General features: G+C 37.4%; 1 protein-coding gene across 5 annotated transcripts in view; it reads right to left on the bottom strand.

The window, feature by feature from the left end:
- The window catches only part of LOC111865402 (serine/threonine-protein phosphatase 6 regulatory subunit 3), a 56,706-nt gene that overhangs the window by 14,298 nt on the left and 22,154 nt on the right, over positions 1–20,254 (bottom strand). For 4 of the 5 annotated variants that reach the window (XM_033751817.1, XM_023853392.2, XM_023853395.2 and 1 more), the window contains exons 5-12: positions 11,314–11,484; positions 10,172–10,350; positions 9,680–9,793; positions 7,892–8,060; positions 5,858–6,010; positions 4,235–4,366; positions 4,084–4,148; positions 59–254 (exon numbers count right to left, since the gene is read on the bottom strand). In XM_033751817.1, coding sequence (XP_033607708.1) covers positions 59–254; positions 4,084–4,148; positions 4,235–4,366; positions 5,858–6,010; positions 7,892–8,060; positions 9,680–9,793; positions 10,172–10,350; positions 11,314–11,484 — 1,179 coding nt within the window. The remainder of the gene's footprint in view (positions 1–58; positions 255–4,083; positions 4,149–4,234; positions 4,367–5,857; positions 6,011–7,891; positions 8,061–9,679; positions 9,794–10,171; positions 10,351–11,313; positions 11,485–20,254) is intronic. The other variant, XM_023853394.2, reaches the window with a different exon arrangement.

Here is a 20,254-nt window from a genome sequence, read left to right as displayed (position 1 = left end):
CCATTATTCATATAAATCTGTGATTAGGTTGTACTTATCCAGTCACAACATTGCTTACCAGGCATATCTGATGTCGTTTATTAGTTTCTGCCAATGTGTTGGCTACAAACGCTTCCCATGCAGCCACAGTATCTGCTGCCACATGCTCTTTGATGAAAGCTCCTAATGGACCCTTTTCAGCCTGCTGCGCCACATGATTTGCTATCTTGATTAGATGACCCATATAACCTCTCCTGAGACCACCAGTTCTGCTTCTGTTAAATAAAAACCCACAAGAAAACAATACTGAGAACTTAACATTACTAATTCTCGAGGAATATAACACATTTCAGTGCTGCCCATTTTACTAGCACTCAAAAGGCTTTTCCCATTATCATAATAGTGTATATACTGGTATTTCATATTAACAAGATGAACAAATTCCAGCCTTCACTTCTTGTCATATTCTTCTCCCCACATTTTCTTTTATGTGGGTTGTCTTCCAACCATGCCTTTCCATCCAGCTGATAATAAAGCAGCAGAAACATCGTCAGGGCTAAGTACAGAAAAAATCCAGTTCATGCACCTTCAAGGTAGATAGTCTGATAAGAACCAAGAAAATGAATGGCTAACAGATTTATGACAGGCATAGCAAGGTAAAAGTGGGTTCTGAAATAGCTTTTAACAGACACCCTAGCCTCTTGTTACAGAAACTGCGTGACTGTCACTGAATACTGTCTTTGCCTGTGAACTCACAAATACTAATCAAAACAGTGTTTCTTTTAGACCAGGGGTCTTTTCGAACTGCGGGCCACATTAGGTAATTCAGCACTTTCAACGGGCCAGATAAAATAAGAAATTAGGTATATGAGCTTTATTGAAAGCACAGAATTTCCTAAACTAAATACAAAGTACGTGAAAATAAATTACCATATATTAATGACAACAGACAGTAGCAGCAAACGCTCATACTTTCATCACAAATTATATTAAAACAATTAATGTGAATGATGGAACTATTTTTGCATTCTTAAAATCTGATTAAATTGAGGTTCAAATTTTGAAACGCTAATCACAAGTAGCAACTTTAAATGTTCATCGGATAAATTTGCCCTGTATTTTGACTTGATGTACTTCATCTGGGAAAAAAGTTTCTTCACACAAATACATCGCANGCTGGAATCCAAATCAGCAAATCGTTTCCGAAATTGTTCTTTCAAATCTAAAATGACTAAATTTGCAAACGAGGAAGGAAATTCTGCTTCGCCCTTTTAATGCAACTCTGCACAGTATAGCATATGAACAAAGTTACATCNGTCATAAAAGTAATCCGGGTTCTTTATTGCCACACCTTGTATAGCATATGAACAAAGTTACATCTTTTCACTTGCCTTTCCAGGCAACTTTAAATTCAAATGGTTCATATGGTTTACCAGATCAGCAAAACTGCTAATTTCCAAAGCCACTTGGTATCTGATAAAAGTGGTTCGTGATGGTTTCTCTCGGTAAGAAATATATCAATTTCATTCCTGAGCTGAAAGAAGTGCGAAAGAACCTTTCTACAGCTAAGCCATCGAACTGCAGTATAATGTGTCAGGTCAATAAGCTCGGAATCACATTTACGAGTACTCACTGGAAAATTAGTTCAATTCGCGCATTTCTGCACAATTCTTTCATGGGCCATATAAAATCACATCGCGGGCCGTAGTTTGGAGACCCTTATTTTAGACAAAGGTGCAAGATGACTGCTTATGACATTCTAGCCCAAAACTTCACTTCCATGTCTGGATATTTCAGTCTGCTAACAATCCAGGCATTACAGTAATATCAAGCAACACAATCCAGCAGTAACTATCTGGTGCAATGTGGTATCTGACGAGAACATCGTTCTTTAACTAGGTACGAAGTACAATGCCCAAACTCACTTAGATGGTAAAGACACATCCTGTATCTTATGAAATCCACAGTTTTATTACCATGCTCAAGACCACCCATCACTGCACCCCATCCTGGGCCAGATGCATTCAGTCCATACTGCCACAATATCGCTTACATAATCATCCCATTAATGTAAAGGTCTGTGTGTGATCCCTTCCCCTTAAGTTATTCAGACTAAAATTTTGTATGCATTTCTCATCTACCCCTTGTATGCTACAAGTTTACTTCATCTCACCTTGCCATGTGATACCTAAATCGTAGAGAGCTTATGTCTTACACATGCATTGGCACTGGTCTTCCTGTACATCTGTACAGAATGTAAAGCCATTCTTCTTTCTGGGACATACCGCGTTTCAATCATTTCAATGGTAAGAAGTCTTGAGCCATGTTTGTTTCATTTTTCTGGACACTTCCCGCTAATTCGACCCCACTACTTCTGGTTGATTCAGGTGGTACACTGGTTACAGTAAGGTCAGTGTTCAACTGTTGTTAGTGATACTACAATTGATTTCAGACAATTTATAATCCATAAATCCTGGAGTACGAGTTTCTTGGTTGTTTTTCAGCAGATTCTGATTGGCACAAGAGTTATTGTGAGGAATCACAAATATTTAGGAGCTTAGCTTTTGTTGAGTTCAACCAAGCAGGTGGTCAAGGTTATACATAATTAAAAAAAAAAGTCCTTCTTATGAAACACAAATGCCTCTCTTTGTCATATATGACAACTGACCCAGTTCAACCAAATTCTTGTCCACACAGAAAATTTCCTTAGGAGGGGATTTACCAAATCATTTATGATTCAAATGAAATTTAATGCAACTCTAATGATTCAGTGATCACAATGAAAAAAAGATTACTTTGCCAATTTTGATGTACAACCAAATGCAAATATACTAACTAGCAATATATACAGACGAGATTACAAATTTTTCAGGCTATCTGCAAGGTGAAATTCAAGTCGTAGATTTTCTCTAGTAGAACACAATCTGCTCAATCCTTTGCAGTTAATTTCAAAACTACATGTGTCATCTGAAAGTGATATGTCATGAGATAAGGTCATGTGTAATGTTATCTGTGATTGTCTTTTCTCACGATAAAGACTTCAAAGAATACAACAGATAAGCAAATCGACAATATGTTAAAACTTGCCTCTGGAGAGGACATGAAAAGCAGTACTCAAATGTTCAAGTGGCTTTTGANGTCGTGTCTTATTTATACTCTGTTCTACTAACAGGCCAGCGAAAAATCTAACAATCTACAGCAAAACCATCAATTATTATGGGCGTTATAACATAGGTGTGCAGCTGAACGAAACATACACGTCGAACCCCCCCAGACGATTTAAATCCCTGACGAAACATACACGACGAACCACGGCAACGGGTTAAGGGCATTGGTATTCTGCAGTACTTCTTCCAGAAGAGAGAAACTGTGAATCAACACTTTCACGATATACAGAAGATGTGCTGTGAAAATTTCTTGGTGAAAGGAACACTAGAAATGGGTTTCTCTACCATGAAATGCTCTTATTCACCATGCTTTGTCTGTGCAAGAATTACTTGCCAGAAACTGTGTCACTTTTTGAATTCATCTCATCTAGCACCATGTGACTTTCTTTCATTTACAGAACTCCAGTTGTTACTATAGGATTCTGACGATGCTGTATAACACACAGAGATATTGGGTTTTCAGACTTTATCCATCGTCCTGGTTTTTAAGATAACTAAGAAAAACACTACATTTCAGAATAGGTGTTTTCCCTCACCTGAGGACGGAAACAGATCCAGTTTCCGAAACGTCATGTTTTTCTTAGTTATCTTAAAAACCAGGACAACGGATAAAGTCCGAAAACCCAATATCTCTGTGAGAACTCCAGTTATTACTCAAGGAGCAGATATCTGACATCACTGCAATCAAAGACAAGTCGCAGGCGATGTGGAGTTCAAAATACAGGAAAAACATATATGCTTCCAGCAATGGCTCAATTATCACTTACCGTACAACATCACAATGGAATGTGGAACAGTAGCCAAACGTTGTTAAAGTATAAATATAAAGAACAAGTCTGAAAAAATTTCAGTCATACCTCATAAATGTGGGAATTTTAGTAACAGGAATTTAAACAACTTTTTCTTTTCCTTAAGAATGAACTAGGCATATACTCACTGTTCAACTTCATTATCATCCCAAGCATCTAATATCCTTTGTATTAATTTGCATTTTTGAAAAATCTGAAATAAGAAAGATTCGAAGAATCATCAATAATATTGTTGCCATACTGAAAAATGATAATGTCACTGGTTCACATTGTACTTACATTTTGTAATAAAACATTTTCACTCATACCATTCTCAGCAGACAAACTTAGTTCTGAATTAAGTGCAAATGCTATACATTGTTCCACTTGAGAATGAAGAAAGTTGTTCCACGTGTATTTGAAAAACAAATCCTGAAAACAGACCATAACAGCAACATGTATACAAAAAAAAAGCAGAAGGTTCAACAATGAAAAGTCTCTGAATGACTGTCATATATCTCATATAAATATATTTCTGTATGCTCTACGAAATCTACAATTATTTCAGCATATTTACTACAGTGACAGTACCCCTGAAATACACCAAAGGGATTGGAGTCATGACAATGTTCAATTTGTATGTGGGAGGTGCTCAGTTTGAATTTCAGCCAGGACAACAGCAATTCCGAGCTTTCTCATGGTTTTCCACAGTCCCTCCACGAAAATTCCAGAATACTGTGATCAAGCCACAACCGATTCCTTCCAAATCATCCTTCATCCTACCATTTGACACTACACGGCCTGGTCACAGGCAGCATCATAAAATTATCCACAAACAATGAAATGCAAGCTGTCAATTGCAAATACAGTAAATACCTAGATATTCAGCATCGAAACATCTGGAAATCTCACACAAATGGCAAAAATTTCAAACAAAACACACTATTTCTATAGCTATTTAAAAATTCATTTGCAATACACATGTTTACCAACAACATGGTAGCTTTCATAGCTGCCGCTAGCAATATCTGTTGTCCTACCTTGCACAGATGACATTAATGTACATGCTAGATGAATTTGTGATTGGGTTATAAAATATGTATCTTTCTTCAATTAACCTGCTGTCAAATACTATGCCACCACCCCAAAAAAATGGTCTAGCTTTGTACTGGGTATCTGTGAGAGTTCTTTCAAGCAACTGGCAGACCCTATTCCCCACATATTCCAGATAATAAGGCATTTACTGTACTATCATTCAGTTAGTACCATTGTTAAAATCTGGCACAGTATGTACAACCTGTCACACAGATGTTACACAACCAAGATACTGTGGACAGTAGGCCATGTCACAGATCAGGCAGTTAGGTGCTGACTACCCAAGACAGCGGCCTGGGTTTGATCTCAGGTCTAGTCATGTGGGATTTGTGTTGAACAACACGGCACCAGGCAGTTTCTCTCTAAGCATTTTAGTTTCCCCCTGCCAATTCTAATTCCATCCAATGCTCCACACTCAATTATCATCTGAGGCTCGTACAACAGGTCCACTGAAGACTGACATACCAAGTGGAAGTCTCACCCCACACCATGAATTAAAAAAATGCTGTGGCCATAACAGAAGTGTGATACGTTAACATGAGTCATCCATTATGTACAGGCAAAATGTTCATGACAATATTTTCATAAAATGACGATTATGCTTTTGCCAAATTATGAACTCTTTCTGTGAGAACTGAGATCTAACCATCCAGGAAACTGGTAATGTTGTATAAAATACTGTGCTTCCAAATAAAACAATCTCTACAGCAGGTAAAGATACAATGACAATATTACCTGGTCAAAATCTTAACCACTGTCCATATCTCAGACCAAAGAAATTTATCAAAGCTTTGTGACTCTATATGTAAAATACAATATGAACCTTACCAATAACACTTCAGTTGTTCCTAAACTGGCTAATTCTTTATTTACATCTGCATTGTTTGTAGCAAGTAATGCTGCAATCAGTTTTGCTACTTGCAGCCTTGTGTTGCCAAACGGAGGATCTAGAGCTCCTACTGTTGTCTTCACTGGTGGCTTCTGTAAAACAACAAACTAGGGTGTCAAGATTCACATTATTTTCTTTTATGTTATAAGATCTGGAACATCACTGGTATTTCAGAGCAAAACAATACTTGATTATGTGCAGCTCATACAGAGATCAGATAAAGAAAAAAATACCGGACAGCAATGTACAGATTAATATCCATCAAAAGTTGCCGAGACAGCTCTCTGTATTTAAAAATGGACAGGACTTTCAAAATTTCAGACAATACTGAATAGTTCACCTTTCAATATACAATACAATACATATTTACAGTTCACAAATGCACACCATTTGGACAGATCCTGTTTCTGGGTAATGGCACTGTGCATGAAGAAGGAGGCAGTAACATCACCCCTTCACACACTGAACTGGTACCTCCAACATTTAAGCAATACAGTCTACTGCCACAGGACTGATCTACACTATAAGCATTAACAAGGGCCACTGGAAGTCACTCAGCCAATTACAACAGTGCTTCTCTGCATTTAATGAAAGGAAGCAGCACTGTCAACAATACAAGTGCAATATATTGTAATGGATTTGATCAACATGTTGCTGACAACAGCTCTGCAAACACAGTCCAAAACGCAACAGTAGAGGAAGCTGTGTTTTCTGTAGATCTGACTGATGCGCCAGTAGACTGGCTGGATAGCAATCATGTGATATGATTTTCCTGTGATGCATGTCCGTTTCACGGCTATATAAGTAACAGTCCAGGAGGGTTCAAAGCAGTTACAAGTTATAAGTTATGAGAGGGTAGTAGCAGAAGAAGAAAGCAAGCAAGCAAGCAGTAAGCTCGAGTACAGAAGAGTGCAAGTAGGAAGCATGATAAGATCTAACAAGCAATTTGAAGACTCTGTGTGTGCTACAGTGCAGTTGTATTGGGAGTGTGTGACTGAGACTTTTATAATTCCTGTGTCATAAATCCATGAAGACTGGTGCATAGACTGATGAGATTAGCATGGAGTGCTTTGTGGTGTGAAAATCAGTAACATGTTATATTTGTAGTTACGACCTGATAAGTATCCAATATATCCATTTACCAATTTGAACCCCGTCTTTAGTCACTGTGACATGTGACAATATATTGTGATGTGCTGCCTGAAAGCTGGACTATAAGACATCCATCACTATGCAACGGGCATTCAGAAAGCAGGCTACCTACAAAACCACTTCAAGAACACGAGAACCTAACAATATCTAAGCAACAAATTGTTTGAGGCAGTAAAAATGTATTCCCATTGCAACAAGAGATTCATTTGCACTGCAGGAGGCAAAACTAAACCTTGCAACAAGGTGTTCCTTATTCAGCCCAAGTGTAGGATATAACAGTTCATATCTGACAGGGGACCAGACTCAGACCCGAGAAAGACTGCCGTGGTAAGGACCAGCATCATATACAAAAGGCAGACCCGTCCTCTCGTCAGAGAGGGCGCCCCACAAAAACAAGACCATAAATGCCAAACAGTAATAAATATATACCAAGACTTATTGACTGACTGACTGATCGTCAGTCGCAATGTGACTTGGACTTGGAGACCAGTGACTTTGTATCCAACAAGAGACCAGTAGAGTTCACATCCAACAAGAGCTAAGGGCAGTTGAGCTCCGAGCAGAGCAGAAGACACTTTACCAAGATTAGCGGTGCAAGAGTGTATAACAATGAAGAGAAAACGTATGAAGACATTATAAGTCCAAATAATTGTATTTGTTAGTGTAAAGCGTGACTGTCCAATAAACATATCTGCCCAAATCTGAGACCCACACAATTTCTTGCCGCGTTGCCTAGGGAACATGCAACAATATTTAATATTCCATTCTGTATAATATATTAACACAAAAGCTGTCATCATGGAATTCAAACACGGACTTACATGTGGAGGATCAAGTAATAGGCTGTGAAAATCCTTAAGACGTGGCAAGATCACAGTTGTTGTACTTAAAACCATCTTAGAAGGCTGCTCATTTTCACTATTTCCTCCATTTTCCTCACCCTGACCACCACCTCCACCATACGTGTTATTTGAATTGGCATTCGGACCACTGTGTTAAAAGAAAAATAGTTACAGAAGTTATGTACAGGGAAAATATCACAACTGTCATTCTTAAATAACAATAAAGTATTTTATTATAATTTACTATAAACATGCATCCATACACTGAAACATAACCCCCCCCCCATTCATCCTCTCCACATGAAACTGAAACTTCCTTAATTACTATTGTAATGTGAATTTCAGTAACTTGGTGTCCAGACTGCGTATGCATGAAGTATTATATATTTCATGAATTAACTCTATTACAGAATGAAATGAGAATTGACCTCATACCAAAATACACAATTAAGAGTGTGTAATGAAATTACATTTACAAAAGCTACTACCAATGTCATGTTCAATGATACGCCAGATACCCCAGACTTTCTCCTCAAAAACAGATATAAAAAAATCTGGTCACCCAATGTGTGACAGGTGTCCACAAGAAACATTTTCACAGCAAAATTTAGGCTACACAAGCATACATAACAGAATCACTTCTTTGCTAATACTGAACAGGCTGGTCTAGACTTGCATTCAGCTGACTCTCAGTTCAGATTTCAGCTTGGACAACAGTTATCCTGACTTAAGATTCCCTGTGGATTTCCTCAATCCCTCCAAGCAAATGCTAGGGCAATACCTCAACTGGTCCATGATCACTTCTTTACAAACGTTTTCTAATTTATCATTCATGAGTCATCCCATTACCCGACATCTTAACACTGAAAGTGTAGCTAAATGGATGGAAAAAAAAGTTTAACTGTCTAGTTTTTCTCAATACTTATTAATACTAATGGTTAGATATTTTTGTTTTACAGTTATCTAAGTTACTTCAAACGTTCTCACACAGTTTTACATTTTTCACATTTATTTCTTACTTTATGTTACCATTCTATTAGAATAACTGTGAAAATAAATTTAAATACATGATCACAGTGTTTTCAGCAACTACACATAGAGTAGGATCTGTAATAATGCAAAGTATAATTCAGTCACCACTCTCTTAACACTCTTTATTAGTTAAAAAAGGTGAGGGAGCATTAGGCATATTAAAATCTCCCACAACAGACGCAATAACATTCTTTAATGTGGCCTACTACAAATACTATACCACCACATATATGGACATTGATATATATATTTTACAAGTGCCAAGTGAGGGAGAAAAAAAAAGTTGATCTTAACAAAAACTGCTATATCAGACACCATGTAACAACTGTCAGCATTCTGTGTGAACCACACAATCAGGAACATTTTTCTCTGTGTTACAGTTATTAGGGAGTTTTTATATATATTACTTACTCATGAAACAAGAGAAGCTCTGACAGCCTATATTGGTGGTGTGGTACAGCAGGGAATGAAACTGGCACTTCTAATGAGAATAGGATCCCAAGGATTGTATGGTGTCTATGTGGACTGTACATAAACTGCTACGAATATAGGCAACATTTCCACACTACCAATAAACACAAGGTGGATCTATGCATCCTGAACAAATCAGCATTATAGAGAAGCTGTGTTAAATGAAGTGAATCGGCATTTAAGAAAGGCTACCTAAGAGCAGCGTTACAAACTATAAGAACCTGATGAAACAACACTTAACTGTCATTAGGTCTGACAACATACCTTGGTTTACTACAGTCAAGTAGAGTTAACAATACGGAGATTCCACCAACGATTGATGACTCACTTTTCTCCTTCCCTAACATGTGATCCAGGAGCTGCTTTACAGTTTCAGGGCTGCAAAGAAAACTACTCGATATACAGCTGCTGTTTAAATAGTTAATTTCCAAGTAAAATTCTNTGACGTTTCGGAGGAACGTATCGCCTCCATCTTCAGGGTAGAAGGAAAAATAAGAAAATCCACAAGCAAAGAGACCGTGAGTCTGCTTGTACCGGTTCTCGCAGTCTCTTCGCTTGCGGATTTTCTTATTTTTCCTTCTACCCTGAAGATGGAGGCGATACGTTCCTCCGAAACGTCAGTTAACACCACATCTACATGGTGCCACATCCCAGAAGACTGCTTTCTTCAAAATTCTTCATGTTGTTTACATGTGTTTAGCCATGAAAACATAAACTCTAAAAAGCATGAAGTAATTGAATGAACTTCTTACGTACGCCTCGATAGTGTTAAGTATTGGGTCTGGATCTGACCGCTCTGTTGAAGTATGCTGGTTTTCCCTTGACATTTTAATAACATCACAGATAAGTTGTGCAGCATTACAATGGCGTTCAGGATCAACTGAAGGTTCCAGCAATGCAATGAGACATTGTACCACTTGCTGACTATCCAGCCACTGAAAAACAAATTTAAAATTAACTCCACACAAGGAAAATACAGGCATAAATACAAAAATTTCTATTTACAAGTGCTGTGACATGATGCAGTGTGTTGTAACAAGGCAAACAGCAATTTCACCACGACAATGCACCTCACCGCTCACCATATATGAAACCCTGTGACCCTCTTCCAGTCTCTAAAGTTAAAATTTGAAAGGCACGTGTGGAAACAAGCGGACATAATGCAACAAAAACTGGTGCTTGTCATTCCTAAAATTGAATCTCAGGTCCTCCCAGCAGCTGTAAGTGTGTTATGTCCTCAAGGAGCATACTTCGAAGCGGATTAACCTCTATCCCCAGAAGTACAGTATCACAGATAAAGTCTCCTTATTTTTGAAGGGACTTCCTAGTTTCATGCTATTATGTCCAGTTCACTGATACTATGAAGAAAGAAACCTCTATAAAGGTTCGGCCACACAGAGCGCTACACTATGTTCGTTACATATGCTGTGTACACTATGCAATGCAGCTAACATAGGGAACATAGCATACATAAGTCTGTCAGACCAGTCACATTGGCAATAAAGGGAGATATTTTTCTGTTTGTATAGCAAACATAGCGTATGTAGCACTGTGTGGCCGAACCTTAAAGCTACAAAACTAAAGCAATGCAAGAACCAGTTACAATGTTTTTTGTATTGCCTTCTCAGCTGCAGGAAAATTATAGCAAGTGATGGTTCTCACACATATAAGACAGTGATTCTTTTTGAACAAGCTACTTATATTGCATCTGAGGTACTCAGAGCAGTGACTATGAAAAGTACAATCTTCTGGTTGGCTCTGGTTGATGCCTGCTTATTGCTGGTCTCCTGTTTGGCTTACTCTTAGACCCTAAAGATGCAGGCGATATGTTCCTTCATAACGACGGATTCTGTCAAACAGCACAGAAGAATATACTCTTAAATTCAACTTATACTTACATTCAGAATATTCTGTTTCGTCTCTACTCCTTCTACATGTGTGATGAGCTTCAACATTAAATCCATTATGGCAGATGTGCCCAGGTGCTTCAGCAGCAAACTGATACAGTTTTCCTTCGATTTTAAAAACTCCAACACCTGCAAACAAGTGAACTGATAGGAATACCAGTTCTGGGGAGAGGGGGAAAAAAGGAAAGAGAGAGAGAGAGAACAAATATTTATATAACTTCTGTTCCAAAGGCGCTTATCAATAAAGCCTACAATAATGTCTACATCTGGGCTTCTTTGTATATGAGTCTTATTTGTAACCAAGTATAAACCAGAACCAGATATCAACAGAAACAACTAAACTTCGAAGTTATGAAGGCAATACCCATCAAGAAAGATGCCACTCTCAAACCACTGCAAGAGTACGGTACAGAACCAATAGTACATATCACAATTTAACTTAAATAAGCCATGCAACTCGTAATATAATTCCTGGACACCCATTCATTAACCACAGGATACTAATTTTTTAATCTTGAAAACAGTCGATGGTCATGACAACCAACACTTCTTAAAGCAGTAAAATTGGACTGCTCTTGGAGAACAATTACTACTTCATGAACACAAGAAATTGTTATATACTACAGTAAACTCTCAATTATCTTCAACAACAGGGAGAAGCATGACAGACAATTAAAAACAAAGGATAATCCAGAAACTTGGAAATAAATAAAACAGAAAGCTCAACAGAGATATGTAGACCTACAGACTATTGCAAACTGATGTAAAGCCTCACTGATGATGGCAACTAGAGGCAATTACAGGAAGTTATAACCAGCAATTAAGCAGTTCCAGAAAGCTCTGCAATTAATCTGCAAAGTAGATATGCAACTGAGAATTTACTGCATGTCACGTAAAAGAAATGAACAATAAAGCCTCCTTTAATAGTCATATAATAAAACATTTGTCCAGACTGACATAACATTTTAAAATTTAAAAGTGATTTCTAATTTAGCAGACATATGGCAGTGTCATCTAATGCATTGATTTGCAAGCCATTCTGCACAATTATAGGGTTCCATAATATTCATCATGAATATCTGAGTAAAAAAAATGACCCAACATATCACCCGAACAACAAATTTTCTTATGCAATGTAATAAATTGTTGCTATTCAAGAGTAAATAATGTTTCCTGTCACTTCTGGTACAATTTTACACTGACCACTAGAGGCCAGTCATGTGCATTAACACAAAATAGCAGATGTTAGATATGTAATACTGAATATAGGTACCTATGTATTCTTTACCGTCAGTCCAACTGACCTTGTCACCACAGGGGTTATGACATACACTCAAAACAATGTTTTGATCTAAGTACCTGCTATCCAGAGTTAACATGGTGAAGAATGTTAGTCATAAAACTTAAATAATTTATTGCAGGCTGTACAGGATTTTAGGTTCTCAGAATAGTGAATACTAAGAGTAACATCCTCAGAGGTGACAGTATAATTTGGTAGGTAACTATTTATCTACCGAGCTACACAGCTTTACATCCTAGAAGAGTGGTCACAAATTCTTTTATGACACTCTCCTAATGTGAACAAAAGCTTTAGTTAACAATTTAAAAACAATAATCTATATAAATAAAAATGTAACTGTCCATTTGTTACCCTTCGAAAATCTCCGCAAGTTCTTCACCGATTGCTTCGAAATTTTGACACAACGTTGCATTCGAATACGCGCGTTTTTATATACCCATTATATATATGGCACACCTGTGACAGGTAAAAACATGCGTCTTTTGAAAAACAGAATTGGAATTTGGAATTCAGAAGTCACCCCTATGGAAATGCTAGAACAGACCGTTGCATAGGAAGTACCAATAGCGATACTGTATCGAATCTCCATGGTTACGACGAATACACGGAGCGTTCCTACAAAGACAACGCAATAACAATTGGTCATCATGTAGGAATCACGGAATCAACAAAGCAGCGTTTCCGCGGTTATGACAAGGGCTCATTTGCATAGCAGCGCCCGAGGGTATTAAAGGGGGTTGAATTCATTCGCCCAGTCAGTCTTGTGTAACCAGTAACTCTAATACTGCAAGTGGTGATAACTGTAAAGTGTGCAAGTGAATTACAATAAAGATTCGCTATAATTAATACGGCATAAAGTTATTTGTAGCGTGACATACCCAAACAGTCTACATGCATTACTGACGCGTGCAACACGTCACATCCACACTGGAATTTGAGCTGTGTCGTTTACCATAGCGTTCATTTCATGAGTATAGTTTATTTTTTCTTCTTTCATTGTTTTTCATTTCGTTTTCTTAACTGTTTTCCTTATTTTTCAGTGCAATTGGCATTGGAATTGAGCTGTGTCAATTGAACTGCATTTGAATTGAAATATTTCGTTAGTATTTTTTTTTTCTTCGTTTTCCAGGTCGTGTTCTTTCCTTTTTTAATGTTTTGCAATTTTATATGTTTTTGTTATAACTTTCTTTCTTCCTCTTCAGTTCAATTGACCTGCTTTAGTTCATCCAAATAATGCCTCACAGAAGATCAAACTTAGGTCGTTGTACTTCTGGAGCGGAAGCAGTGCGACAAGTAATTGCAAATCAAACTGGGGAAGAACGGGCAGACTGAGCCACAGCAACGCGTGGCCGGGTACAGCTAGTTACTAATAAATATTAATTACATCTATAAGACATGTTTTCTGCTAAATTGCAAGCCTGTAATTTACTGTGGCCTTTCTTTAATAATAATTGTATTATAATTATAAACAGTCAGCATTTTCTATGGCTCTGGAAGAAAGCTTTATATCCTCCAGAAGAGACACAGGTGCCATTTTGAGGAACAATGCCCTACAACACTGTACTCTTAATAGATCACATAATGTGATATTGCTGATGGAGATCCCAGTTTTGAGGTAATGACCCTGCATACAAATTGTTGGTACTGCTGCTTCAGAAACAGCAATTTCCAAAATTCCAGCAACATGCCCCATTTCTACAGTGACATCACATTCAAAAATAGGATCAAAGATATATAAAGCAGTTAGTGGCTAGCTTCCAACTTCAGCAGCCCCAGTTCATTCCTAGTCAGGACATCTGTGATTTGCAGTTGACAAAGTTCCACTGGAGCAGGTTTTCTCCAAGTACTATACTTTCCCCTGACAACTTTCATTCCACCAACTGCTACATATTCATTAATCATTCTACCACTAATTCTAAACATTCGCAATACCAAAGGTGTCATTACATAACTCCTTAAAACATCATGACTAAAATTCAGCGAGAGCCTGATATCAGGTGTAATTTATCACCACTGATTTTTCGCCCAATGATGTACTCTGATGGCTGTGGTAGGTCTGTTACATTCAAGTGATTACCTGTCTTGATTACTGTGAATGGGACAGAATGACTGGATTACTTATATGACAAAAGATGTAGTTTAGTGATAATTTTGAAGAATTAATTTAGATATTTTATAATTTACTCTTTACAGCAGATATCAAACTGCATGCTGGTAGTTAAATGCTTTAGGGAGAAAATTCTTTTCATGTGAATTTCAATTTCAGTGTGGAGTTCCATCAGTGCTCCCTACGATCAACAATTAAGGCAGCACTTCATTACAGGATGATACTGCATGTTTTGGTGCAGTCTTTAGCATCTTACAAACAAAACAGGCCACTATTCTTACCACATAATTATTTAATTATACCAAAATTCATAACTGTGTTTCTGAACTTTTAAAACCACAAGAAGCTAACCTGACACCTTCAGACAACAACTATAATAAAGCAGACTTTTTTTTTTTACTTTCTAATGGAGCTGAGCCGTTCTTGAGGAGACGCCAATTCTTCAGCTACTCAAGAATTTCCCAGCATTTTATGGAACCCAAGGGTTCATTACCATGTTCACAAGAGCCCTCCACTGGTCCCTATCCTGAGCCAGATCAATCCAATCAATACCATCCCATCCTATCTCTCTAAGGTCCATTTTAATACTGTCCACCCACCTAAGCCTTGGTCTTCCCAGTGCTCTCTTTCCTTCTGGCTTTCCCACCAATATCCTATATGCATTCATCTCCCTCATTCATGCTACATGCCCTGCCCACCTCATCCTCCTTAACTTATCTTTCTAATTATACTTGGAGAATAAATGAAATGAGTACAAGTTATGAAGCTCCACATTATGCACTTTTCTCCAACCTCCCTGTCACTTCACCTCTCTTCGGTCCAAATTCTCCTCAACACCCTCAGTCTCCGTTCCTCCCATCATAAAGCAAGCTAGAACATCTAATTCCAAATCTCAACTACAGTTTACTGATGTAAACTGCTCATATATTAAAATAAACTGATTGTGAAATCTGAACTTCAATGATTTTTCTAAATTAAACAGATGATCACAAAATTTAACCTTAAAGTGTTAAAATATGTTTCCTAGATTTTCACTATTTAAACTTATAGGTTATAACATGAAGCCTTCTGTTCTATTTATTTCATCTCAGGATAAAATCTTGTGGGGTCATGAGAAAACCCAAAATTTGTTTTATTTCATGCAAATTATTAAAATTTATGAACAATGATGAAACTGTGTGTAGAACCGGTGATAAAGCTTAAAAACAGTTATATTCTAATATTTCTCATAGGTACAAACTAAGAAGATACCAAGAACATTAAAGGAATATAGACAGATCATGCTTCGTACAACAGTATTAAAGATGTAGGTAAAATAAATATATATACTACTATATGTATAATCCTAAGACTCGTTTCAAGGTTTCTTCTGCCAACAGGAGAAAGCATGTAATGCGGTGCCTAAAACCTTTACTTGAGTGCACCACTTTTTACTGTAGTCTGTATCCCACACAGTGTCATACAACATACAGCTCGTATGTTGCAAAGATGAACCTCTCATTATAATAAAGTTACATCCCGCCCCCCATTCAACTAACAGGCAGCAAACTATTCATGCAGTTTTTATATTCCGTAGGTAACTGCCAACTGCTCAGAATATGGAATCCGAAACAACGATCACCTACCGAGTGTTCTTTTCTAATGCATTTTGTGGTACACAGTTTTGATTTGGAACACCCACATCGCAGAGTTCCTATAAGAATGCATCTGAACATAGAAATCAATACATAAGGGCAATATAATATCTGTTCATCTGTCCATATGCTTCATTTCACAGTCTTCAACCAACTGCAAAGACATCTGGGGAACAAATTTCATACACTGAAAGTTATAATGCAAAGTTCATTTCAATACTCACAGATCCAATAATATTTCAACTTAAAATGAAGCTCAAATTTGAATATTTTTTCAATACAATCCAATGTCAAAAACATCTGAACAAAATATGCTACAGATCTCAATCATGTCTATGTTTATTTGAAATATTCTATTACTATCCATTACAAACTCTAAAAATCACAACAAATGAATGGAAATGCCTATTCCTTTTATTTATTATTTAATGATGTTTGAACACTTACATGTGCAAAGTCACAAAAAAATGTATTCTAAAAAAGTGTGTTTCAATTGAAGTATATATTCCAGTCCCAACTGGTCTTTGGAAACCAGCTACACTGCATTTCACATTTCATTTTCTTCCAACAAAATATACCTCCTTCCAAATAAGGTATGCTAACTAAATAAAGAAAAATCATTAGTGAAAAGCTGACAGTCACTTAGACGCAAGAAATTAGTCTTCTGTGAAATCAAGAGTGTCATTTCCATCCATGTTTACAAAAGACTGCCCTTGGACTAGTTGAAACCAGTCCACATTCTCACACCCTAGTTCCTTAATACTGTCACATGTTGGGTATGTCACGCAACAAATAACTTCATGTGGCTCTTGGATTTAGCGAATTTTTATTGGACACTCACTCTTACACACCTTACAATTATCACTACTTGCAGTGTCACTTGACTTCTTGCCCAATACTCCAATGTGCAACTATCCTTGGCCGTGGTTGCATCTCAACTATCTCTGGCGGCAGCTATTCCAAGACTATCTCGTTCTCTATACTCAATATTCTAATACTCCAATCCTCTGTACGTGTCGTAAGCTCTGCTTATATAGGGGTTATGCAGACAGGATACCAGACATAATTTCTCGCAGTTCCGTCACCGCTGTTCAGACAGTCCGTTGTTACGGGAACGCTCTTTATAGATTACACTGGTAATGTGCTTCGTCCCACCCACTGTTGCTCAACGACAATTCGTTGCTATGATTTGTTGCTGCGGGAACTCCACAATTTCCATGTATTTGTTGTCATGGAAGTGTCCGTTCCGATTGTAGCGGGTGTCACAATGATGGACGTAAGGTAACACGTCACATTGCTCCCTTCTGAAGGTTGTTCATCCCTGAACAGCCTAACAGTACTTCCTTCGTTTCGTTCCTGGTGTTCGCCTTCCTAACGGCATCTCTGCCCTTCTTTCGTTTTCCATCCACCCCCTTTCTTCCAGAGTGCTCGCCCCGAGCACTTCCATGGTCCAGGATGCCATGCTTTCATATTGGCCTGTCTGTCAGCCTCCAGTTTGGCCAGTAGTTCTTGTGGCCAGTCATCATTTGTTCTTGGGCCACTAACAGACGCTCCATCATAATACAATCCCTCCACCCCCAATGTATACCTAGGTTTCCCAAGAAGTCTTCCCTTCTGACAAAATTTTGTTTATATTTCTCAGATCCCTAATGTAAGCTACATGAATGAATGCATATAAGGGGTGGGCCTTTCTGGCCCTTGTACTGCAACTTTCAATGATCTATTGTGCTTCCCCCCCCCCCTTTTAGCCCTTTATTAATAATACACTTTGAATGAAATGCAGAACTTTGTTTATGGGGGCATCACTTGGTTCCATAAAAAACTGGTCCAAGTGACAAAATCTTAAATAAGATATAGCCTTTCACTCACATAGGATGTGTGTGGCTGATTCATTTTTTTCTAGGCTCCATTTGTAAGTGGGGTCATCTGTTAGTCCCAGTTTGAAAAGGTGTCCTGTCCTATAAATAGTCCTACCACCCAAGTAAGCTACATGCTCCACGAATCTTATCTTCCTCGATTTGATAACTCAAACAATAGGCATCCGGCAAAGAGCACAAATGATCTGGTAATAACCAGAATTTTAAAATGGAATTATGAATACATGGAAGTTATCAGACGTTCATTACATACGTTCTCTTGAGATTATAAGTTTTTCATTGAACTAAACTGAAATAATCACAGAACTCACCAAGAACGGGCAATTCTTAATAAACAAGGAGCACAATTAGAATTTTTAATCATAAAGGCAAAGGAAAAGTGATATTTAACAAACAGAAAATATGCAGAACATATGAAGTTACTATTAAGTACACTGTGTATGCTCAAGACATTACAATTATAACACTGCCACCCTCCATAGTTTCTAACTCAACGCAGTTATACCTACACACCAATAATTTCCTGTCTTGAGTCTTCATAATTAAAATAGCATGCACAGTATTGTTAATTATTTACATTGACTCAAAGATAAATACAGCTATATTACTTTCAAAAATGGTGTCCATGAGGTAAAGTATATTTTTAAGTATTTTGAAATGTACTTCCGAAACAAAGACAAAAAAAAAGAGATGTCTACTAGATAGATAAGACTCATATAATGCCATACATGCATGGAAGGAGAACAAAGGAACCCAGTTATGTAGCAACAAATTGAATCCCTTGCACACTGAAGTCTCACCTACAGGGTCAGTGCACTCCATTATACTGGTACAAAGTATATTCTCTTTGAGAGCTGGAACCCTCTCTCATTTTGGTGTCAAAGCTTCTTATACAGCAAAAATGAGATTTCTGCGGAATTCTTATATACACGGGGTAAAACACAATATTATTACAAGTTCAAACATATCCATTATCTCATGTGATGTCTGTTACTGTTAGGTTACATATCCATTTCTCCATAAAAATCAAATCAAGAACTTGTATCAAAAGGATTCTTTACAGCCTGAATGAGCCTTACAAAGTATTAAATGAAATATGAGTAGTCAAGGCAGAAAAGTCACTATTATTATTTTTTTCAGTGAAATGAACTAACTCCCTTGGTACTTAGGATGCAAGTGTGCCAGTTCTTGATGATAAAGACAAAAAATGGTACACTGCTGGAATGACAACTGATATGGAAAAACTTAAGTACCAGTGCTTGGAGAAAAACCCCCAGACCTCCATGATCAAAAAGCTGATGACTCACTGCCTGAGCTATGGCAAGGACGAAACATCTATAAAATGTTATTCTTCATTCTTTTTTGAGACATTCAGTTCTTGTAACTCAATATAACTTCTAGAAACAATTAAACCAGATTTTAAGAATTTCCTTCACTTAACATTCAATTTCAATAATTCCAAATCAATAACCTCAGTGCAAATTTTTTTTTCAATTTAAGATTTTCCTAAGTTTAGTGTTCAAATCCACTTGGTCCCCAAAGAAACTTGGGTTTCACTGCAACAAAGTCACCATAAGTTACTAAATTTTTGGAAAACCTGTGAAAAGATGAAAAAATCAGTACAGTAAACTCCCAGTTACATTGTGTCTGACTGTCAGAAATTCTTATCCAACTGGCCATTTACTATGTTTATAAAGTTATTAAAAAATAAATCTGTGATGTTCATATGTTCACCAGCCATGCAGTAGTTCTCCAAAACACCATCAGCAGTCGTGTCATCCTCCATCACAAAGGTGACATTACAGTAAAGGCTAACTGAATCTGTGATTGCATTACAGTATATATAACACAGATCTTTCACCCACCAATCCACTACGTTGCCCAGGAAGACTCCCAAGCAAAAACTACAATAAAAACATGTTTTGATGTTGTACTGGGTTTCTGCAAGAGACCTTCTCATGCAGCAAGCACACACCATTCTCCACACATACTACTTAACGGGGAATTTACTGCA

Source organism: Cryptotermes secundus, unplaced genomic scaffold (genome assembly GCF_002891405.2).
Source record: "Cryptotermes secundus unplaced genomic scaffold, Csec_1.0 scaffold295, whole genome shotgun sequence".
Classification (NCBI taxonomy): Eukaryota; Metazoa; Arthropoda; class Insecta; order Blattodea; family Kalotermitidae; genus Cryptotermes; species Cryptotermes secundus.
Note: the sequence above shows the minus strand (reverse complement) of the source record. Positions and strands in the feature narration are given on the sequence as shown.